General features: G+C 38.0%; 2 protein-coding genes across 4 annotated transcripts in view; one reads left to right on the top strand and one right to left on the bottom strand.

Moving 5' to 3' along the window:
* The first annotated feature begins 5118 nt into the window (after positions 1–5118).
* On the top strand, positions 5119–18149 carry LOC146673722 (uncharacterized). The gene is made up of 6 exons (XM_085401006.1): positions 5119–5368; positions 12639–12700; positions 15552–15603; positions 16948–17010; positions 17339–17448; positions 17558–18149. The coding sequence occupies exons 1-6, from the start codon at positions 5119–5121 to the stop codon at positions 17894–17896; spliced, it is 876 nt and encodes a 291-aa protein (XP_085257132.1). The 3' UTR covers positions 17897–18149.
* A 165-nt stretch (positions 18150–18314) lies between these two features.
* The window catches only part of LOC146673713 (butyrophilin subfamily 3 member A2-like), a 177155-nt gene continuing 169797 nt past the window's right edge, over positions 18315–25672 (bottom strand). For all 3 annotated transcript variants that reach the window (XM_085391304.1, XM_085391290.1, XM_085391295.1), the window contains exons 2-6: positions 22379–22469; positions 21841–22182; positions 21206–21484; positions 21003–21122; positions 18315–19712 (exon numbers count right to left, since the gene is read on the bottom strand). In XM_085391304.1, the coding sequence (XP_085247430.1) occupies positions 19066–19712; positions 21003–21122; positions 21206–21484; positions 21841–22182; positions 22379–22460 (1470 nt within the window). In that variant the 5' untranslated portion in view covers positions 22461–22469 and the 3' untranslated portion in view covers positions 18315–19065. The remainder of the gene's footprint in view (positions 19713–21002; positions 21123–21205; positions 21485–21840; positions 22183–22378; positions 22470–25672) is intronic.

The following is a 25672-nucleotide window of genomic DNA, read 5'->3' as shown; positions in this document are numbered from 1 at the left end:
CAACCGCACCACCCCCAGCGCCAGCATGCACGATGTCAGCAGCCCCTCACACGCCATCTTCACTATCAACTTAACACAGGTCAGCGACAGTCACGGGTTCCACGTCATCATAAGGAACAAAAAAGAATTTGTTCTTTTACCAAGTATAAAATATATTTTCTTTATATTTATATTTTTCTCTGCCACAGGTGGAATATATCTATGTATTGAACCAAAGAGATTACAGTTATATACCAGTCACATGTTTGGAAAGACTTTCTTATTCAATGTTGTGTGTTTTCTGTATTTTCATGACTATTTACAATGTAGATTCTCACTGAAGGTATCAAAACTATGAAGGAACACACACACAATTATGAAGTAAATGAAAAACTGTGAAATAAATCGAAACATGTTTTATATTTTAGACTCTTCAAAGTAGCCACCCGTTGCTGTGATTACTGCTTTGGACACTCTTGGCATTACTTGTGATTTCTGAGGCTGGTGACTCGGATGAATTTATCCTCAGCAGCAGAGGTGACTCCTGGTCTTCCTTTCCTGTGGGAGTCCTCATGCCAGCCAGTCAAATGAATGTGAAATACAACATGCCATTTTATCATACTGAAGGCAGCCACTAGATGATGGGGGACAGACAAAGAGGGCATACATTCTCAGGTTGGCTCTGGCACTTAAACAATGCTTACTTGAAACTAAAAGACAAAGAAAATAATTCCGATAAGACAGGATGGATCCATGCTTCATGCTGTTTATGCCCAAATTTGACCACGAGATTCATCAAACCAGGTGATATTTTCACCTTTTTTTTTTTTTTTACAGTTATGGCAATTATGAGGAAGGACATGTTTGGTCTGTGTAGCTGTATCGCAAGCTGAGTGACAGCAGAGGGCAGAAAAGGATGATTTTCTTTGTTCACATAACTGTGTGAGAAAGGAGAAAGAACTAATAAAGGATAACATTACTATTGTGTTTGTTGGAAAGGCTGTCAGCTGTGTGGGGGGAGCCCCTTGTGGAGAGAGAGTACAGTTGCACTATTGAGCACATGTTCCAGTGATCAGAGTTGGAGCTAGCACATAGCAAGAGCCGCCTGGCAGACTGACTCTGCAGGGGATGTCTACACACGGTGTGAGTTGTGTGCGTCGCTAAAGAACTGTGAGTAGACGTGGAGCCATGCCTGAAAAGGACAGTTTTAGTCTTTTATGCCAATTAGACATTTAGTGGATGTAGAAGTGCAATGTGTATCGACCTGTTCGCTATGTGGCTAGTTCATGCTACTAATGCTACCTGTTATGCTACATACCTGCTAGCTGTAAGCTAAACGATTTGGTGTTTGTGATATATTGTTGTTGGGTGTATTGGCAATCAATGTCATGTACTGTAAGGGTTTGGGAGTAGTGTATGAAACTCGTGCATGTAGATGTTCATATAGGAATTCCCATTTGTAGTTCTGGTTAGATTCAAAGAACGCTAATGCATCATAATTTGCTGACGATACAAACATTTTTTGCTCTGGTGATGATCTGCAGAATTTATTGGAGGATATGACTAATGAAATAAGTAAAGTGAAGTTCTGGCTTGATAAAAACAAATTATCATTAAATTTGAATAAATCTAAACTGATGTTATTTGGAAATAGTAGTTTAAATACAAATGCAAAGATTCAAATAAATGGTGTTGATATTGAAAGAGTCAGTGAAAATAAATTTCTGGGGGTAATAATAGATGAAAAACTTAACTGGAGAGCTCACGTAAGATATATTCATTCCAAAGTATCACGAAGCATTGCAGTACTAAACAAGGCAAAACAGGTATTCGACAGAACATCACTTCATATTCTCTACTGTTCACTGGTTTCACCATACTTAAGCTATTGTGCAGAGGTCTGGGGCAATAACTATAAAACCACATTACATTCACTTTTTACTCTTCAAAAGAAAGCAATTCGAATCATCCACAATGCAGGTTATAGGGAACATACAAACTCACTATTTTTGCAGTCTGAAATATTGAAAATTGACGATATAGTGAAATTCCAAACAGCACAAATTCTATTCAAAGCAAAAAATAAAGAACTGCCAGGTAATATTCAGAGTATGTTTTTTTTGAAAGAAGGAAGTTATAATTTAAGGGGTTTTTGTAACTTCAAAACAATGAAGGTACGTACTACAAGAAAAAGCTTTTGTGTTTCTGTTCAAGGAGTGAAACTATGGAACAAACTGAATATGGAATTAAAGCAATGTCCAAACATAAAACTGTTCAAAAAGAGTTATAAAAATATGATCTTCTCGATCTATAAAGAAAAGGAAAATATTTAAATTAAGTGAATGTCTCTATTTAAAAACAAACAAACAAAAAATTCATGATGTGATATTATAGTATATAGTATATCAGAAATCTGTTCACTATTTTTATTACAAATTATATCAGTAAGGAAGCTGACTAAATATTCACTGATAATTTATGGGACAGGGGTGGGATTAAATAAGTGTATACTTCTTCCCACTCCCTTTCAACATGTAAATTAATCAGAATGTTTTTTTGTATGTAATTTGTATAGTATTTTTTTTCTCTCTTATTTCTTTTCTAAATGTACTTGTATATTGTTCACATGTTGAAATAAATTACCAATCAATAATTCATGACTTAGATGTTTATTACATTCAGTATTCTGTATATGTTCTGTTCACAGACCACACACACCCACACCCCTCACCACTCTGTAAGCCTGCGGTTGCATTACTGTGTTGCTGTACTGTGCTGTTAAGCTGAGGAATCACAGTAAAGACGGTATAACCTTTATCTGTGCGTCCTGTGTGTTCTGACCGACACCCCAAGGTGAACACCACTGCTATTCAGCCAACGCCTATACAGTCCTGGGTTCAACCCAAATTAACAGTGTTTATGGCTCATCTCAGTGTCAGCAAGTCTGACACAAATCTACTAATATGAAAGCTAGAGAGTCGGAGTCATTATAGCAGTAGTTCAATATATAGAATATACTTTTGGTAGATTTAAGCTACTTAATATGTGTCAAAGTAAATGTGGACGATCTTTTAAAATAAAAAATTAAATAAAATATAAATGAACCATAATGTAATTCATGACATATTAAAAACATTTTAATAGTGATCATACACTGAACAAAAATATAAATGCAACACTATTGTGCTGTGTGATCAAAATGCATATTTCAGAGTGGCCTTTTGTTGTGGGCAGTCTAAGGCACACCTGTGCAATATGTCTATTTAGCACCTTGACATACCTACATACATACACGTGAGGCAAAGGAGAAGTTCTCACTAACACAGATTTAGACATTTTGTGATTTGTGAAGAATATTTGAGTCTTTAGAAAATGTTTCACATCTTTGAGTTCAGCTCGTGAAAAATGGGAGCAAAAATAAAAGTGTTGCGTTTATATTTTCGTTCAGTGTACATACATATATGGCTGCACAGACACATATCACACACACACACACACACACACATACACATACACACACACACACATACACATACGCATACATACATCAATACCAATGGTATTGATGCAATGGCATTGGTATCGGATCAATACTAGCCTGGTGAGATCAATCCTTTACTTTAAGTTCTGCTCTTGTTTGCAATGCTGTGGTTTCGGCAAAGACGAAACAGCCTCTTGTGTTTAGATGTTGCGCCATTACGTGACATGACTTTGATGCTTTGGGGGTTGTTAAGTTGTTTACATATTAATTATATTTTCACCAGGTGTTGTTTTTGTTGTTGAGAATTTTAATTGTAATTTTTGTACTATAGTTTCTCAACAGTATTTGTTTGTTTTAATTTGTTTACCGGTTTGCCTGCACTTTTTATTAAAGATTTATATAAAAAATTTCATTTTCGATAAGAATTTTCTATTTAATTATAAACTTTGTCCTAATTATGTCCGGGGTTTTAACTATTTAATAATAAAAAAGGAAACATCACAAAAAACACTTAAGGTCATGAAAATTAATTGAGATTTAGCAATTTAATGACGCATCCGCCTCATTTATTCAAAAAGTATTGGTATCCGCAATACTGGCCTGTATTTACTTGGTGTCACGGTTCTGGGTCATTCTGACCCAGCATTTTCAGTTCTTATGTTTTTTGTATTTCTTTGGATTATGATTTATATTCTGACTATTTAGTGTTACTGTTTTGATTATTGTTGTTATTGCAGGTTTAGTTTAGTGTCTAGTCTGTGTCTTAGTAAAGTGTGTCTTGTTTCCTCATCTTGCTGTGTGTTCTGTCTGTCTGCCTGCTAAGTTTACTTTTGAATTCTCAGTTTTGTTACTTTTTGAGTTCAGCATTAAAGCTGTTTTGAGTTCGCGTTTTGCCTCAGAGTGTCTGAACTTTGGGTCCTCCATATCACCACTTCTGCCTGCACGAAGCCTAAAAATGAAACTTGGTATCGATACCAATACCAAAATATGCAGTAGGCCTATTGACACCACTAGTGTCAATTCTGAAGCAATATAATTATTGAGCTGTGATGCAATCGCTGATATAAAGTTCACATGATATTATGATAAGACAAGATAAGCTTTACTGTCATTGTTAACACAAGAATACAGCAATACTAACTGGCTTCTGCAAGTTGGGCATTGTTGGTTGTTCCTTTGGCTGATTTGTCAAGTCCTGCCAACACTTTTGTGTGAACCTCAGAATGTCAGGAGTCATTTGACTCAGCCAAAGCCCGGCTGTGCAGTGCTCCAGTGGTGGCTGCTGCTGATTTTGCTTGTGCTTTCAAGCTAGAGGTGGATGCAAGTTCTTATGGTGCAGGTGCTGCACTTCTCCAGGAAGTTGCTCACCCAGTGTGCTGCTTTTCAAAGAAATTCAATAAACATCAAAAGAATTGCTGCACAAATGAAAAAGAAACCTTAGCATTACTTTCAGCACTGCAACATTTCGAAGTGTATGTTAGTTCCAGCTCCACCCAGTTGTTGTTTATAGTGACCACAATCCCCTGGTGTTTCTGTTTCTAACAATCAGGGTCTCATGCATTGGTCCATATTGCTGCAAGATTTTAACCTTGTGTTGCAGGAATTGCCGTCTTGTGTGTGGCCGGGTGCAGTAAGGAGTGTATGTGATGTGTGTGAGCATGCGCGTGAAGGAAACGTGGGGAGCGAAAGGAAAAAAAAAAGGAAAAAAGAGAGAGTGTGTCGTGGGTAGAGAGGGCGACCGGGAGCAGCATTCTAACAGGCTACAGCCAATGCAGTGTTTCGAAGTGTGCAGTACTGTTATTAAAGCCTCATCTCTTCAGTACTTTCCGGTGTCTCAGCTGATTAACCTCGAAGGAGGACAAACTTCGGCCCTGGAGGAAGCATCTCCCCTTGCGTCTCCCGACCACGGTGAGGGGACTGACGGCGAGGGATGGTTAACACTTGATATTTATCATCATATAATCATAGAAGGGCTGATAATATTGTGGCAGATGCACTATGCCATGTAGGAATTTAGGCCGAGCATTTCTTCAGGGGTAGAAATGTGGCTACTACATTTTATATCCAATACTTGATTTTAAATCGTGGGTGTTATGACTCAGGTCATAATTTTGTTTGTTTTCACTCCTGATGATGGCATTGTTAATCTCTCTCTCTCTCTTTTTTTTTTTTTTGGTCGCTTATGTAAGTTCCAGATGGAGGCTGGCCATCGGTTGAAGACTGAATGAAACGCCCTACAATTTAGGACCAGTGTAGCTCCACCTACTTCCTGCTTCCAACCAGGCAGTTATGTACTGTGTGTGATGAATTTTCTGTATCTAGAAGAACTAGATTAGTTATTTTTTCTATGTATTGTAAATATTGTGAATAGACTCTTTTGTTGATTGACCTGGTAACTGTTTTCATAGGAAGCTTATGGCTTTTAAAACCTTTTCTCCTGTTCAGGTTAGGGAGACAAATGAGAGGCCTGGATTTTCTTTGGGATTTTCATGATAGGAAAGTTGATTCAGTTTACTTTCTTGAATATTTTGTTTGTTGTTTTGGCCATGCCCAGCCTGACGTTTCCTACCTTCAAAGATAAATAAAATATTTCATTTCATTTCAATTCATTTTATTTTGTTTCACACATGGTACAGCAGTAATTCATTTCCTATACACAAACCTTGCTTTCAATTGAAGTAACACTGTATCCATGCATGAGAAGGAACAGGAAGAAGAATAAATTCTTATTAACACCTGCCCACTATCTGTAATAATACAAGCACTTACAACCAAAATACACTCTGACACTATCCTACACACAGCTAAACAAAACAAAGAAAACAATATACTCAACAACAAGCAATACCACTAAATATAAAACAAAGGATAATTCTTTCTACAGTTAACTCCTGTTATTTTCATCTTCTTCATATTGGTTTATCATTTTATTCTTACAGCACATTTTAAATTGAAAAACATTTGTGCAGCCCTTACGATTATTCCACAGTTTACACCTTTGTGTGGTCCGAGCAAACGGATGCTTAAAATACACTGAACAAAAATATAAACGCAACACTTTTGTTTTTGCTCTCATTTTTCATGAGCTGAACTTAAAGATGTGAAACATTTTCTACATACACAAAGGACCCATTACTATCAAATATTGTTGACAAATCTGTCTAAATCTGTGTTAGTGAGAACTTCTCGTTTGCCGAGATAATCCATCCCACCTCACAGGTGTGGCATGTCAAGGTGCTGATTAGATAGCATTGATATCGCTCAGGTGTGCCTTAGACTGCCCACAATAAAAGGCCACTCTGAAATATGCAGCTTGATCACACAGCACAATGCCGCCACTTTTCATGTCCGATGTCTCCACAGTTCAGTTAGCAAGCATTTAGTTAGCACCAGCAACTGCGCAAACAGACATACAGCAAATAGTGAAGGTCTGGTAGAGAAAGCCGGTTGGTTAATACCAAGTATTCAGCAAAGGAGGGGAGGTTACATTACTAGATGATTAAACATGCAACTGTTTTGCTGGCAATAATTAAAATGATTAAAGAAAATTAACAAGCTATTTATGCAAGATAATTCATAATTTTATAAAATGGAATGATGAAATTATATTGGGGGGTTATATTGGCTGGATCTCATTATTGGGGGGATCATAACCCCCCCTGGAAATTACGCACATGAACGGTGAACTTACTGCTCTGTTGACCGTATGTTTTTGTAATAGAGAAGACATTTAAAACCTTCTATAGAAAATATGTTTATATTATATTATATTTAGATTTTAAAAATATATATAAGTATCTAGGATATTAATACAAATGCATTTTTCCCAATAAGAATGTGTATTTCAAAGAAAATGAGATTTAGAGATAGCACGACAGACCACTTATAATAAATTAATCACCTGAAATTCCTCATTTTACATTTTCTCACCAAAAGTGTTCTGTCAGTCCGATTGCTTGCTGGCAGTTTTGCTTGGCTCAACTACATGGAAGGTAAACCTTTGTTTCTTCTTTACTCTGAAATGATTCCAACCTAAAGGCTAAAGAAACTAACTCCACTGCATGATCACTTGACAACACAAATCAGCCAGCTGCTAATGCACGAGACACACCTGGCATGGTTAACCAAAGGGCAGAAGGTCTTGATCCCCAAGGATCCCAAGAAAAGACCAGTCCCGTGCACTCTCTGGAGTTACTAAAACAAATCCTATGTCTCTTGGAATGCTTGATTAAGGATCAGGAATTAAATTTGGGGATGTGGAAAACAACACTGCAGGCTAACTTCAAGCCAACTATACAAGCCATCATAAATTGTGGGATTAACAAAGGAGATGCTTTGCCCCCACTGCTGTTCTGCATGGGCCTGAAACACCTGGCTATGGATATCAACTATGAAGTGGAACAATTGTAAGCTGCCTCCACTGCATGGATGAATATAGAGAAGATGGCTGTATACCAGGAGTGAACGAGACATTGGTTGATTTATGCACACGACTTGATTTTACAGCAGTGACATTCGAATTTTATTTGGACTGGAGAACTGCAGTCAGATGTTAACAAATAGAGGGGACTGCATTAACAGAATGTAAAATAGCAAACACTGAGGATAGCTAAAAATTACTCAGGAATCCCATACACTAATGGGAACCACGAAGAGGCCACTAGGATAAAAGGTGATTTTAAAGGGCAGGGGCTATCAATTTTGGCTGCATGTTATAAATGTCTCTCTCTTGCTCAAAATGAATCTGTTTTTACATTTGTCTTCCCAATAGACTGTGTTGACATCATACGTTGTCGCAGGTTTTATTACACAGTTGCTTTATTTAACCCTTTACAGCCGATCGGAGCGGGCACGCTCCATTTTGCCTAACTATTTTTAAATCCCGGTAGCACTGCAACCACGTAAGCTAGCGCAATAATTTTTTTTGCATATGAAACCGGAGGAGTTGTACTTACATCTTATGCCATCAGCTTGTCCTAGGTCACAGTTTCCTTCCACATATAGCTTTGCAAAAACTGCATAAAAATCACTTGCAGCAACAAAAACATGATATTCCAGAAACACGCTTCGCCGATCCGATCAGCTGTTTGTAACGCTTCCTACGTCCATCAGCGCGAACTATCACATGACCGCATGACCTGCCCGAAACCGGAAGTGACGTCATTTTGCGGAAATGTAGTTTTTTTTACGATCGGGGCCCTCATGAGCTTATACTGGTGTTTTTATAAGTTATGTTTGACTTTATGACTTTATGTGTTGTTTCTGGGATGCTTAGGACTCATATTGCACTGCTGGAAATAGTTTATTTTGATGCACATGCTGTTATTTTGCAAATTTGCAGTATAATATTTATTTTCGTTTTTCCTGCAGTATATAAAAATTGGTGTATTTCAAAAATAAAACTATGAAGACACTCAAAATAAATTTCCTGTGGTGGGAAACTAGTTTGTGCAACTTTTTTGTATTTACAGTTTTGAGGGATGAGCCTCTTAAATTTCTCTAACTAGAAATATATGTTAAAAAAACAAAAACGATTTTAAATTTTTTTGTAGTTTATTGCACTTTTTTGCAATTTATGTAATTACTATGCACCTAATGCAGACATATTATTAAAGTTTGGGCTATAATGGTTGTATTGATGTATAGCAACTTGAAATGCTCCCAAAAATGGCTCCACAGCATGTAAAAATATAATATAAGCTCTGGCGGACTTGGTTCTATGGTAGGTCTTAAAGGGTTAATAGTGAGGAATTCCTCGACTGAGGATTTCCACTTAAATATAAGAATACTCTTTACCTCCTAATTGTTACAGTAACACAACAAACGTACAAACAAAAGTATATAAAAAAGTGTTGGTTAAATAAAAGATCAAGGCTTAATTATAATACACCATTCTAAAATTAACTACGTTACATAGCTTAGTTAAAATTGTTTGGAATTGCATCATGTAAAGGTGCCACCAGCTTACATGTTACGAGACCAGAGGTCTAGCTGCAAAAATACTAAGACTAACAGGCCTAATAATATAGTAATAGTCCTACTTTCCATTATGCCAGCAGACAGTTTTTAAAAGCTCATACCTAACAAAGCACTAGTTAGTCTATCATACTTTTTGAAACACAAAGTTGTTGAAATATCATATTTATCTGCCCTTTATCGACTGAAATAAGGCTCAAAATCTCTGACCCAAATAACAAAGTTTTAGGCAAAGATAATAAAACGGGGTCCCTTTGTGACACAGCCTGAGCTGAAGTTTATTTTTGCATTAGTGGTATCCATCAGTCACACAGTAGGAGGCGGGTCTAACCTACATTTTTTTTTCAGTTATATTTCAGTCTAATTTTAATACAGCAGTAGCAATAAACCATGGAGCTCACAGCTCTTTGCAAGAAACTGTGTGAGTACTTTTGTCTTCTTGTAAAATGTAGCAATTTATTCGTAAAACATTAAACAATTTACAGTTTGAATTACTTATAGGGAGGCAGGATTCCTGTTTTGATAATAATATGTTGTTTGATGGGGTTATTTACAGACATAATGCTTAGAATAAAAAGTCTAAGACACTTTTGTGTTTTCTTCATCTCTACGGTGACAGCTTTTTTGGTGTTGCTGGTTTTACAAATTGACTATAACTACACACAGGACAGATTTAAGTTATCATCAACTTAAAAAAAAAAAAAAAAAAACAAAACCTGAAAAGAGACATAAAGGCATAAAGAAAAAAGAAAGAAAGCAAGTCATTAAAATATTATTATTCAGTTGTAAACAAGTTTTTAGGGTCAGTTGTCTACATATGTGTTGTTGATTTCAAAATATCACTATATTGTCAAACTCATTTCTTTTTATTTTATCATCATTGTTATTTTTACATTTCAAATGCAGCTTTTGCTCAGATGGTTCCCACTGGACTTCAGCTCTTTAAATATAGCTCCCTCTCAGTTAACCCTTTAAGACCTACCATAGAACCAAGTCCGCCAGAGCTTATATTATATTTTTACATGCTGTGGAGCCATTTTTTGGAGCATTTCAAGTTGCTATACATCAATACAACCATTATAGCCCAAATTGTAATAATATGTCTGCATTAAGTGCATAGTAATTACATAAATTGCAAAAAAGTGCAATAAACTACAAAAAAATTTAAAATCGTTTTTGTTTTTTTAACATATATTTCTAGTTAGAGAAATTTAAGAGGCTTATCCCTCAAAACTGTAAATACAAAAAAGTTGCACAAACTAGTTTCCCACCAAAGGAAATTTATTTTGAGTGTTTTCATAGTTTTATTTTTAAGATACACCAATTTTCATATACTACAGGAAAAACGAAAAAATATATTATAGTGCAAATTTGCAAAATAACAGCATGTGCATCAAAATTTCCAGCAGTGCAATATGAGTCCTAAGCATCCCAGAAACGACACAGAAAGTCATGAAGTCAAACATAACTTTTAAAAACACAAGTATAAGCTCATGAGGCCACGATGGTAAAAAAAAACTACATTTCCGCAAAATGGCGTCACTTCCGGTTCCGGGCAGGTCATGCGGTCATGTGATAGTTCGCGCTGATGGACGTAGGAAGTGTTACAAACAGCTGATCGGATCGGCAAAGCGTGTTTCTGGAATATTATGTTTTTGTTGCTACAAGTGCTTTTTATGCAGTTTTTGCAAAGCTATATGTGGAAGGAAACTGTGACCGAGGACAAGCTGATGGCATAAGATATAAGTACAATTCCTCCGGTTTCATATGCAAAAAAAATTATTGCGCTAGCTCACGTGGTTGCAGTGCTACCGGGATTTAAAAATAGTTACGCAAAATGGAGCGTGTCCGCTCCTACCGGTTCTAAAGGGTTAATTGTGAGGGTCTTAATCCCAAAACTGGATGGACTGTAAAGAGGAGACGAAAAGGAGAAGTCAGTGCATGTGTCAGACAGACAGACAGACGTATTTGTTGTCACCCAGTTGGGTGACAACAAATACGTCTGTCTGTGCCATCAAACCTGTTTATCTCACAGAAAGTGGGGAATACTGGTGTGAGAATTGAAACGAGAGGAGCAACACTGTCAACGTCAGTCGCTGGCAATATGCATTTATGTAAAAAAATATATATATTTTTGTTAATTAGCTGCAATAAATCTAAGCTGAAATGTGAAGGTAAATTAAAGCATAGAGAAATTATAGTAAAACTAAAACAAGCGGGAGAAAAAAGGTGCTCTATCTGGACAGGTATACTTTGCTGCCTTTCAGAGCTGCCTTAATTCCTAATGGGACAGATTTCAACAAGGTGCTGGAAATATTCCTCAGAGACTTTGGTCCATAGTCAATTCAGTTCAATTCAATGTTATTTATAACACCAAGTCATAACTACAATTGTCCCAAGGCGTTTCTTATTGTAAGGTAAAGTGGATTTGTTTGATGTGAATGTGAAATTTCCATTCTGCAACATCCCAAAGGTGCTCTGCTGAAGTTTTCTTAACAAAACCAGTCTAAAATGCTTTGTGACATGGTGTGTTGTCCTGTTAGATGGATTCATCATACAAATAAAGGGATAGTCATCACCAATACAAAAAGTGTGCCAAGAAATTATTCCACACACTATTATACTGCGAGCAGCATGCTAAATTGCTGATAAAAGTCAAGATGGATCCCTCTATATCACAGCAGAAATTAAGAGTCATCAGATCAGTTCTAATTTTTGTGAGCTTGTGTAAATTGTGGCCTCACTTTTCCTCGTCTTAGCTGATAGGAGTCACTTCTCTTTCTGTAGCCCATCTGCTTCAAGGCTCAGTGTGTATTCAGAGATGGTCTTTTCTATAGCTTAATTGAAACAAGTAATTATTTGTGTTACTTTTGTTTCCCTAACCACTTGAATGAGTCTGGCCTTTCCCCTCTGACCTGTGGCATCAACAAGTCTTTTTTGGATCAGTCTCTGTAGACCCCAAAGATGGTTGTGTTGGTCATGACCCAAAGCATAGTCAAGCTAACTTAAATCACATTTTTCCCTATTCTGATGCTCAGTTTGAGCTTCAGGTAAACTTGGACACTATCCAGTGCCTTTATACACTGAGTTGCTGTCTTGTGATTAACTGATAAGACATTTGCTTTAATGATGAACACATTAAACAAATTGACAACATTTTGTCATAACAGCTGACTCTCAGTAATGTGTGCTTATGTTTAAGCTGGAGCTGTCATCCTGGAAAGTCCTGTTGTTCCTGTGAAGGAGGGAGAAGTCGTGACTGGGGTGGGTATTCTAATATCCCCTCGGCTTGCTGCCGGTACGTTGGGGTTTTTCCCGGTGGACGAGAGGGTTTGTTCCCTGTGCCTTAGGGTCGGGGAACGGGTCCTGACTGTCATCTGCGCTTATGCGCCGAGTGGCACTTCGGAGTACCCAGCCTTCTTAGAGTCCCTGGGTGGGGGATGCTGGAAGGTGCTCCACCTGGAGACTTTGTTGTCCTGCTGGGAGACTTCAATGCTCACGTGGGTAACGACAGCGAGACCTGGAGGGGCGTGATTGGGAGGAACGGCCTCCCTGATCTGAACCCGAGCGGTGCTTTGTTATTGGACTTCTGTGCTAATCACAGTTTGGCCATAACGAACACCCTGTTCGAACATAAGAGTGTCCATAAGTGCACGTGGCACCAGGACGCTCTAGGCCGTAGATCGATGATCGATTTTGTAATCGTATCACCAGACCTGCGACCATATGTTCTGGACACTCGGGTAAAGAGAGGGGCTGAGCTGTCAACTGATCACCACCTGGTGGTGAGTTGGATCAGGTGGCGGGGGAGGACGCTGGACAGACCTGGTGCACCTAAACGCGTAGTGAGGGTGTGCTGGGAACGTCTAGCAGAGGCCCCAGTCCGCGAGATTTTCAACGCACACCTCCGGCAGAGCTTCAACAGCATTCCGAGGGAGACTGGGGACATTGAGTCCGAATGGACCATGTTCAGCGTCTCCATTGCCGAACCTGCTGCATTGAGCTGCGGCCGCAAGGTGGTTGGTGCCTGCCGTGGTGGTAATCCCCGAACCAAATGGTGGACACCAGAGGTGAAGGGAGCCACTAGGCTGAAGAAGGAGTCCTATCGGGCTTGGTTAGCCTGTGGGACTCCGGAGGCAGCCGACAGGTATCGACAGGCCAAGCGGAATGCGGCTCGGGCAGTGGCTGAAGCAAAAACTCGGGTGTGGGAGGAGTTCGGAGAGGCCATGGAAAAAGACTTTCGGACTGCCTCGAAGAGATTCTGGCAAACCGTCAGACATCTCAGGAGGGGAAAGCGGTGCTCTACCTGCACTGTGTATAGTGCTGGCGGAGCGCTGCTGACGCCGACTGAGAAGATTGTCAGGCGGTGGAAGGAATACTTCGAGGACCTCCTTAATCCTACTGACACGTCTTCCGAGGAGGAAGCAGAGTCTGGGGATGAGGGGTATGACCCGCCAATTTCCGGGGGCGAGGTCACTGAGGCAGTTAAACAACTCCTTGGTGGCAAAGCCCCTGGTGTTGATGAGGTCCGCCCCGAGATCCTGAAGGCTCTGGACGTTGTAGGGCTGTCCTGGTTGACACGCCTCTGCAATGTTGCGTGAAGATCAGGGGCAGTACCTGTGGACTAGCAGACCGGGGTGGTGGTCCCCATCTTTAAGAAGGGGGACCGGAGGGTGTGTTCTACAGGGGGATCGCACTCTTCAGCCTCCCTGGGAAAGTCTATGCCAGGGTGCTGGAAAGGAGAGTTCGTCCGCTAGTCGAACCTCGGATATAGGAGGAACAATGCGGTTTTCGTCCTGGTCGCGGAACACTGGACCAGCTCTTTATCCTCTCGAGGATACTTGAGGGTGCATGGGAGCTTGCCCAACCAGTCTACATGTGTTTTGTGGACTTGGAGAAGGCATTCGACCGTGTCCCTCGGGGTGTCCTGTGGGAGGTGTTGCGGCAGTATGGGGTGTCTGGCCCATTGCTACGGGCCATTCGATCCCTATACAACCGTTGCAAGAACTTGGTTTGCATTGCCGGCAATAAGTCGGACTCGTTCCCGGTGGGTGACGGGCTCCGCCAGGGCTGCCCTTTGTCTCCGGTTCTGTTCATAATTTTTATGGACAGGATTTCTAGGCGCAGCCAAGTGGCGGAGGGCTTTCGCTTTGGTGGCCTCAGAATCTCATCTCTGATTTTTGCGGATGATGTGGTTCACCTATGGCCACGAGTTGTGGGTAGTGACCGAAAGAACGAGATCGCGGATACAAGCGGCAGAAATGAGCTTCCTCCGAAGGGTGGCTGGCCTCTCCCTTAGAGATAGGGTGAGAGGTTCGGCCATCTGGGAGGGGCTCAGAGTAGAGCAGCTGCTGCTCCACATCGAAAGCAGCCAGCTGAGGTGGTTCGGGCATCTGACAAGGATGCCCCCTGTACGGTGTACATTTTAGGACATCGTCAGGTCTCAAGAAAAAAGTTGTCAGGTATCAGACAAAAAATTGTCAGGTCTCAGTTCTCAAAAAAAAAATGTCAGGTATCAGACAAAAAATTGTCAGAACTCAGTTCTCAAAAAAAAATGTCAGGTATCAGACAAAAAATTGTCAGGTCTCAGTTCTCAAAAAAAAAAAAAATGTCAGGTATCAGACAAAAAATTGTCAGAACTCAGTTCTCAAAAAAAATGTCAGGTATCAGACAAAAAATTGTCAGGTCTCAGTTCTCAAAAAAAAAAAAAAAATGTCAGGTATCAGACAAAAAATTGTCAGGTCTCAGTTCTCAAAAAAAAAAATGTCAGGTATCAGACAAAAAATTGTCAGGTCTCAGTTCTCAAAAAAAAAAATGTCAGGTATCAGAACACAAGGTACCAGAGAGAAAATCTTCCTGCAGGTGGCGCTGTTGTCACGTCCCACCCGAATTGATTTCCAAATACGTCATCTCCCTTTTGTTCATATTTTTGCCACAGTTGTGTTATATTAAGTTGCAATTATGTTGTGAAAGTTACATATCAGAGACGGAAAGCTAGTTTTGTACGAAACCAAATCTGTACTATTTTTGTCTGGCTAATTCATTCTAGCTAGCGACAGTGGTGAAACGTGATTCAAATTTAAACTGTTCAGTAATTGTTTTGTATACATTTCAGCAAATGGACAAGCTGAAAGCTTACGAGCAGCTGAAAAAAGACCTTGAAAATGGTAATCAAACACTTTATTACATTTTGTGGTAATGCTTGCAAGTTAATCTTTTTAACTGCAAAGAACCGTGACAATATCATGCTTTAATTATTTAACATTGTATGGTATTCCTATTTACTTCTCTTAATTGGTGTCAAGACAACCATCTCACCCTCAACGTCGCAAAGACAAAGGAGTTGATAGTGGACTTCCGGAGGTGCAGAGAAGTACACACCCCCATCACCATCAACGGCGCTGTTGTGGAGAGAGTGAGCAGCTTCCGGTTCCTTGGAGTACATCTGGCTGAGGATCTTACGTGGTCAGTACACACAAACAAAACAGTGAAGAAGGCGCAGCAGCGCCTCTTCTTTCTCAGGAGACTGAAAAGATTCGGCATGAGCCCCCGCATCCTCAGGACCTTCTATCACTGTGCCATTGAGAGCATCCTCACTGGATGCATCACCACCTGGTATGGCAACAGCACCGCCTACAACTGCAAAGCTCTCCAGAGAGTAGTGCGGTGCTCTGAACGGATAATTGGAGGTGAGCTTCCCTCCCTCCAAGACATCTACAGGAAGCGCTGCCTGAGGAAAGCAGGGAGGATCATCAAGGACTCCAGTCACCCCAGCCATAAACTGTTCAGACTGCTTCCATCAGGAAGGAGGTTCTGCAGCATCCGGTCCCGTACCAGCAGACTGAGAGACAGCTTTTTCCATCAGGCCATCAGACTGCTGAACACTTCATAGACACCTCAGCTTCACTACTGGAACTTCAACATTATGCACTCCACACTGTATATAAATGCCACTTGTTTTGCACATATTCAACTCTGTATATTTTATATATTTTATTATTATTATTATTATTATTATTATTATTATTATTTTTACTATTTAATTTGTAAAAATGTGTACACACACACACACACACACACACACACACACGTAGGAAAATATTTAGTATACACATCCAGAAATGCATACACTATTATATATTGTACATATATTTATTAGTTTCAGGTTGGCCATTCTTGTATTTTGCTCGTTTGTGTTGTTGTGTTTGCACATCTCTGTTGCTTGTGGGGCTCGCACACAAGAATTTCACTCGCATGTGCTGTGCCAGTGTGCCTGCACATGTGATGTGACAATAAAAGTGATTTGATTTGATTTGATTAATATGCATGTTAACAGACGTATATAGTTATTACTTTATGATATTGTTGGAGTGCCCGATTTAAAAAAAAATGACAAAAGATACATTTCTCACAAAATTAAAAGATTGCAATTTAAAAGTTAGATAGTCATGTAGGATCTGTCTCCTACAGTCAATCTATAACTACATACCCTTTTGAAATTTTATTTGAAGGTGAGATTACCCAAAAAGGCTTTGATAACAACATAAAAAAGCTCCTGACAGCAGAAAAATCAGGTAGGTTTTGATATTTTTGAACAACATGCAAAATAATCTCCTTTATTTAACATGATATGCTTAGCAGGTTATGATTGAATAACCACTTTATTAATAGGTGCAATACATTTTGAAAGCAGATGACTGTGCAGTAGTCAGTGATTGTAGTAAAATTCTATAAACCACATGTTTCACATCAATGCCCTATTTATATTGCAGATGACACTACTTCAACACGTGGCAATGAATTTCTCAGTAAGAAAACCCCAATTATTTTGCTTTAAGATCACTTGTAATATAGAACTCGCTGTGGATCAGTTTGATTAACTTTCAGCTTCATCCATTACAGGTGCAGCAGAGGCCTTTGGTAAAGCCAAGAAACTACTACAGCCTCAAGTAAAGAAAAGGCAGTTTCCATTGAATGATAAACGTTTGGACCATGGCAAATCATTATTGAAGGTTAGTTAAAAAGTGAAGCTACCTGTATGACTATCAGCAATATATTAAAAAATAACTTTCTAAAAAGGCATATTTTTTAATAAATTTCCCTTTTTTTCCTTGATGCTAGGTCAGACTGGCTCCCTTGGGGTGGAAGCCAAGAACTCATAGAAAGTGTGGACGGTACCAGAAGTTAATAATGGACGAAGCTCCACTTCGAATCATTCTTCAAGGCCATGAAACCTATGGTGATTTAATTACCATAGGCAAAGAACGCTTCTGGCCAGAGCGTACTGAGGGGAGTGAGTTCACTCTTTGCCATTCTGACGGGACCAGGTGGAGTAAGGAGGAGTTCCACAAAGAATACGGAACTGTTTCTGATGTTACACATATGTGTAACACATATCATTTTAGGTGGGGGAACTTGCACAATCGGTGGCTGACTAAATACTTTTTTGCCCCACTGTAAGTATACTGTATATCCGCTTGACTTTATGCTTGTATTATTAGAGTTTAATGTATGCTGGAGTATAAAATAAATAAGGGCCTGTAAGTGTGGAGAAAAAAATGATGTAAGAAAAAGTAAACAGCTTTAGATTGTTCATGGACAGTGACTTTCTTTCCTTGTTAAACAGATTATGATCAACTAAAAGTCATCAGAGCATTACACTTAGACCTTTTGGAGTTGTAGCTTAAATCTGGTCCACTCCCCAGCCTTAGAAATAACACTGATCGTAGGTTCTATGGAAAAGAACTAACAACTACCACTTTGATTGACAGGGTAACCTGTAAGAGCTATTTGCACAAATAAAAAATAATACTCAGACCATAGCCTTTACTGTTTCAAAAATGGTTAAAAAGTGAACTTAGACTAATGGCAGAATATTTTATTAAAGAAATTTAGCAAGAGCATGGTAGAAGTAAAATAAAAGAGTAAAAATCCCCAAACAATAATCAAAAACTACACTTATCTAACTAACCTATCGTGAGTTGAATTTGTTCTTATCTTTGGTGAAGAGACATTGAAGAAAGGATGAGTGCAACTAGATCTGAAAATCCACTAATGATAATCACCCAACAGGAAAGCAGCTGGCCATGGTATTTTAGCAGATATAAATTCCAAAATCAATTCACCGGTTTAAGGTTTGGACTTCCATTACCCCTTTGAGTGTCCCTGCTGGAATTTTCTGAGAAACTGTGAATCTCTTACATCCAATCTTATGAACTGCTCATCTCACAGAAGACAACAGGGACGAATGCAGAATTTTTATGGTCAGCCTTTCTCCCCCCTTTCCTACTGGGCGTCACATGTTCGCATTTTGGACATCCAATCAAGTTGTTGACATTTAATCATCCGATGTCCACCCACACCTTATCTCTCTCTCTCTGTCTAAATTACATTATTTAACACAAAGTTTGTACTTTTAAACCTTGAAATCAATTCATTACATATTCTTTGTTATTCTTGATATGCAGAATTTATTTTTCTTTAGCAGATTTTCCCATTAACATTGATTGTAACATAATTCAAACACAGGAATACTTTGTTTCACCTTTTTAAAACACTGTTAATTAACCTTTTTTCATTGATTTTATTAAACTCATATTATTAAATCAAACATTTTGTAGTCAGACACTTTATGAGATTAGAGGCCCTAATGTGTCACGTTCAACACCTTCCTGCACCACGCTCACACACTCACCAAGATCGGACTCTTGGTGAGGCCTGTTATTAGAATCAGACACAAAATTGTCTGAAGAACATTCTTTCTCGCTTGTTTCTCTGACACTTTTTTCTAAATGTCTTTCATTTCTTTGTTTCTCTCTCAAGTGTTTCATAATTTGTTCCTTGTCTTTTTCTAGCTTTCCCTTCCTTTCTGTCATTTGGATTATAATCTTCTCTGTTTCCTCCATTAGTTTTTCTGTCATCTTTAACAGTTCTTCATGTACTTTTATTCTGTTTTCCAGGTCAGTTTTTTTATCTCCACGCTTATTCATTTTTTTTTCTTTCTGAAGTAATGGGTTTTCTTTCTTCAACTTTAACTGGATCTCTGTCAATTGTTTATTGTCCTCCTTCAGTAGTGCAATAAGTTTTTCTTTTTGGTTCTTCAGAAATGTCTTTTCAGTGGTCAGTTTTTCAATGGTTTGTTGGACATGTTCGAAGTCTTCCTCATTGTTCTGCAACTGATCTTCAAGTCTTTTCTTTTCCTCACATACTCTCTTTAATTTCTTCTCCATCTCTGTTTGATGTAGTTCATTTCCATCCTCATCATGTATCTTGACATCTGTGTGAATAAAAATGCAGGAAAAAATGTTTAAAAGAAATATAGGTGAGAACTCAAACACATACTTGGAAACAGTGCTTAAGAGGAATGCAAAAGAGAATGACCATTTGAAAAAAATAAAATTGCAAAAGTAGAAATAAAAATGTTCAAAAATAAAATACTTATGTACTATTTTTTATCAACTTTCCCAAACTCAACTTTTTGTCGGTGACAATCAAATCAGAGGAAAATACTTAAACAAACAAACAAACAAACAAACAAAGAATTCTACTTTATCAACAAGTCTGTATTCAGATTGTTTGGAAAATAGGGATAAAATATTTGTCATTTTTATGTATTACACATTGCTGGCAGTTCTAAATTAATAAAGCAGTATTAAAATATAAATGAAAATTTGAATTACTATAGAGACTAACACCTATGATTACCACCCCACAACAACAATGCAGATTCTAGAACAAAAGTCTTCTTTTCAGAAAAACTGACTTTAATTTCAAATGTCACTAATAAGGGATATTCTTTTTTTGATGTAATGAAACTGCTACATGAGAAATACAGAGGTTCTGCCAATTTCAAATTCACATAGTATCTATTTATGCATATCTAATTCTCACGTTTAATTTCCTTTCACTTTGTGTTTTATAATTCATTTTGGTGACAATTCCTACAATCAGGATGAAGCACAAAAAGTTTTATTTAATATTGTTGCTATAATGATAATTTTACACGGGGTAATTTTCTCAAATATATTTTACCTTTGCCCCCCAAAAGTGTCAGTCACAACAGAACTTTTGATCACAGGGCAATTGCACAGGTTGCTAATGGGATGCAAACTGCCAACAAATAAACACAGTCTGACTTGAAGTAAGTCCAGTTACTCTCTGACAGACGGGCAACCACTTGTCAATAATTAACACTTAGTTTATAAATGCAGACAGAGAGTCAAGATATTGCAATCTCAGTCAGTCTGCACTGATGTGACCAACTCTGCATGTCTTAACACATCTCTTTACAACACAGGACACAGGGTTATATTCCTTTATAAGAGTAAAGTTGATGAGAGCCTCCAATTTTGCTAGTAAATCGCTGTAATTTCTACAGTCTCCATCCACTGTTTTCCCTCGAGCGCCTTTAACATAACTGTTTATGTGTTTGTGTCATTTTTATTTGAATCACGTTTGTACTTCTTAGCCCTTAATTTTAAAGGCAGTTACACTAAAACAAGACATTAAAAAGGCCTGATGATAATTTGAGGTTGGGGTAAAAAAGTACCATGTAGTTTGAACTTACTGGTTTTCTTTTGTCCACACTTCCATATTAGGAATATTACTGTCCCGACGCTTATTAAACAGACAGCCAAGTTGATGATAATGTGAACAGCAGTATTAGACTGGACCATGAAGAGATCACCTGTGAATACAAGGAGACAAAATGTTCTAGATTCTACTTTCTGTAACTGAAAGTTAATGTGAGTGATAAAAAAGCATTTCTACCTGAAACGTGGATGTGTGTCTCTTTGATTTGACTGATATTCTTCTGTTGAACTTTGCAGGTGAAGCTGTAGCTCTGCCCTTTCTCCACAGTCACTTTACTGCTGACAGTATAGAGGCCATCAGAACCTCTGACAATCTTTGTAGGTTCCACAGAAATGGGTTTTCCCTCACTGTACACCCACAACATCTGAGGCTCTGGATACCAGCCATTAGATTTACACTCTAACACCATTTCATTTTTGACATTAGTGAGTTCTATGACTGGTGAGGAAACTGAACCTGCAAAGAAAAGAATGAAAGACAAAATATTGAAATGTAGTTGGCAAAATATATATCTAAAAAAAAGATTCTTAAAATAGTTACAGTTCGCCCAAATTTCTCTCTTATTGACCTTAACTCAAATTGTCCTTTTAAGCTTATAGAGAGGCACAATGCTATGTGACATCAACTGTGCCAATCTAACTGGTCAAAATTCTAATAATCTTACTTATTTATTCCATTTTCTCTTTTCGAAGTTCCTGTATATAGACTGAAATTAACTTGTACCTATCCACTCAATATCTATGTTGCTTAAAGTCTTTCTTCACATCTAAATTGCAAAGTGAAGAAATTAATCTAAATTAAATGAAACTTACCTACAGCAAGCGTCACCACAGTTTCTGCATTAAATTTAGGTACAAGGCATTTGTATGTTCCTGCATCAGAGAGTTGTACTGTGGACAGTTTCAGTGAAACGTCTCCACACTGCAGTTTGTTGACAGAGAGTGATGTTCTTCCTGTGTACAAAGGATTCTGCTCAGTCAGAAGCTCCACACCCTCTCGCCTCACATAGACAGATCTAGGTTTGAGGTCAGTTCTGGACCAATCCACAGTCAGGTCAACAGCATCCACAGCAGGTTCCAGGTGGCATGGCAAAATGATGTCATCACCAATCATGGCCACTACTGGCTGAGTTGGACCAATCATCTGATGCTGACCTAACAAATTTAGGGACACAAACAAATTCTGCAGTTTAGTAATTGTGACGATCAGTCTGAGCAAACTGTGTAATTGATTTATTTAACTACATCAACATAATCTGTTGCTGTTACAGTGTGTGTTTCCATCATCTGTGGAAGACTACAGGTAAGAACTTTAAATTGTGGATTTTATAAATGTTTGTGTGCAACTTACCACCACAAGTTTGTGTTAGAAAAAGGAGGACGGCAACAACATGATGCAAAACCAAGAGATGTTTATTCTTTATAGGACTCATTCTAGATGTCTGCAAAAAAAAAGGGGGGGGGGCATAGCAACACACACTTTTTGTATTAAGCCATTCTCCGATAGAAAAAAATGAAACAGTGAAAGACTGATTTGTAGACTGTCACGGTAATATCACATTTGAAAAAAGTATTTAATTATGTTAAATTTATTTTTAACCATTTGGAAATGCGCTCCTTTCCAGGAGTAACAGTAACAACAGAGATCAAGAACATTGCAGGAAATCTGGACATTCAATTGAAAGACAAGCTGGGAATTGTTGACTTTTTCTTCTTAGCTCTTGATGAGAGCTACCATGTCATCTGGACACAGCCCAGTTACTCATCTTTATGAAGTTATTATACTACAAGCAAAATAACAAAAGCACTTTTTACTAAATCAAAGGTCTCCCTTTTTTTCTCCTTTGTGCAATATTTTAGCAGATGTGCAATTTTCATAGCCCGTCCACCCTTATTTATTTATTATTTATTATATTTGAGTGTACATGGTGTTTATGTATTTCTTTCTTCTTCTTTTGTATATTGTCTTTTATTTTCACACCTTGTGGTCTTGTTACATAATTTAATGGTGCAAGTAACTATACAATGACAATAAAAGTTCTACATCTAAGTCTGTGAAATTTAGCACAAAAGTAAGTTTTTGTTGATAAACAGTGATAAAACATTGGTGATTTTTTTCTGTCCCATTTTCATTGTCTGATTCCAACATCTACTCTTACCAGTAACTGCTTATAAAGAGATCAAAATAATAGAGCGATGAAAGTTGAGAGACAAGAGACACAAGTAACATTGAGTTCAGTATATCCTCCTCAACCAATAAGCTGTGTCTGTGCATAGGTCATGGTTTCTTTTGTCCTGTTTGCAATTAATAGTCTTACTGTCTATAAAATGCTGATAGAAGATATGGATTTTATTTCAAATTGTAAACTCTCGAAGTAGCAACTAATAACAGCATGTAATTAAAAGTACACATTTTAAATATTTATGAATGTACAAGTATCCAGAAATAATAATTATGTTACTTTCGCTCCTTGACGCTTACAGCACTCTTTGTGCCTCTGTTAACTGTTAATGCTAATGGGATCAATGTGATTTTATGTATTATAAGCACCTACTAGAAAACTGAGGCTAAGTAATCTAAATAAATACAGAAGGAAAAGATTACAGTTTAGCTTTCTATGGTAAAAGTCTACATACCTGTCGAACTGCTCAAAACAGTCACCAAAGCTCAAAGAAAGTAGGTTGTAATAAAACTATGTGCACTCTCAACCCAACCCTCTGTTAAACAATAACGCGTGTTGACTTTATAGTTCCTGATATCAAAGGTCAGTTCTTTTCATAAAGTGAGGACGGGTTGGAATTTTGTTAAACTTTCAATTTGATTCATTTGTTCATTTAAGTCAAAGCTGTGTTTTAACATGATGAATGTGCTTCAACATCCTACATGCTGTGAATTCCTTGTTTAGGAGTTGTGAACAAGGACATTATGTCCGTGAAAGGTGTCAAATATAACTCACTGTGTATAGTGCATACAGTTTTCTTGGTGTGTGTATTTAAGAGCAGCGCTTCAGTAATTGGATGACCCATTTCATCAAATGAAATGATAAGGGTGTAAAAAATTGTTACATGGTATATTTGCATTGGGTCTTTAAAATGTTTCTCTCTTCTGAGTGAAAGAGCTTCAGCTCTCTCACGGCATAACTGGCAATTTTAAAAATTGGTGTGTGGTTTTTAAAGAGAAACACTGGAATATCGCTTTCCACACGTGCTGTCTGGTTACCTTTTAATGTGCTTGAATTTGCTTCATTCAGAGGACAAGCCAGGTACATACACACACTAACATCAGTTTTTCTTTTTGAATAAGAGGCCATGTTTTGGCTTAAGCACCTCTTCAAACATACATCAAACATATCTGCTAAGATGATCTTTTTCACCCCATTAAATGATCAGTGCATATTTACAGATTTACATACATGCTCTCTCATACACACCCAATTCTCCCAACCCCCACCAACACACACACACTATTGGGAAAATATATTTTCTAGCGCTTATTTGCCGTGTATTTTGTTTTATGCATTTAATAACAGGTCAGTATATGAAAGGCCACCTTTGAGTTATAAACTGTGTCATAGGTCATTAGATTGTTTAGCAAGACTGAAAATTGTGCAGAACAGAATGTACTCAGGATGTGTCATAGACTATTATAGGCCTCATATTAAGAACAGGAAACAGCAAGGAGAGAGTAGTTAAGATAGATTTTTAAGTAATTGTAGAAGATCACCAAAAAAGGAATCATATCTAGCTATCTCTAACTGTAACTGATGGATGATAAATATACTCTGCTTACACATGAAGAGGCATGAACCCTGACATATACAACTGTGTATCAAAGTGCTTCCTCTTTGAGATCCACCGGACCACGCTTTGGGCGGTGCCGTGTGGATGTCCCACATATATGTACTAAAATAAATTATTGTTGTTAACTGGACCTGTTCTGAGTATTGGTTGTTTGTTCTCAGCACATCAACAAAGAATCGAGACAACACACACACAAAGAGATCCATTTATCTCTTTCTCCCAAACACGGACATACATCACATATTCAAAGCCTGGATGTTTCAGATTCAAATGTATACATATTTCATGTGTTCTGTTGTGTTTATTTTTTTTTGGTGACATTTTCCGTGTTGGTGCAGTTTGCATAATAAATGTGCTCATTGATGAATCAGATGTTGATCTAAAAATAGTTTCACACACACACATCCATATAAATCACTCTTGGCACGCCCTGGTGATCACACGGCTCCAGAATACAAGTGGCAAAAAGGCAAGAATTTCATGCATTAGCCTACAATGGAAAACAGTAAAAATGTAAAATATCACTACTTTTCTTTAAAAAATGCTGACATGAAATGAATGGGGCATTTTTGTGTTGAGAGAAACTATACAAAAAAATAATAATCCAATCAAATCAATTTGTTTCTGTTCTTTGACATGTCCAAGAATCTAATCACCCCCAATGTCTGCTGTACAGACTCCATTGATTCTTTTAAAAAGCAGCTGAAGACATTTTCATATAAAAACTTTTTCAACTAATTTGTTGTTTTTATGTTGCACGAATCAGCAGCAGTCTCCCACATAGCAAAATTGATATGGCACAGATCTGGCCCACACAATGTGCTTGCCAGAGGTGGCAGACCAG

This window comes from Rhamphochromis longiceps, linkage group LG3 (assembly GCF_057381845.1).
Source record: "Rhamphochromis longiceps isolate RC_006_pf linkage group LG3, R_longiceps_female_GT1.1, whole genome shotgun sequence".
Classification (NCBI taxonomy): domain Eukaryota; kingdom Metazoa; phylum Chordata; class Actinopteri; order Cichliformes; family Cichlidae; genus Rhamphochromis; species Rhamphochromis longiceps.
This window is presented reverse-complemented; position numbering and strand designations above follow the sequence as displayed.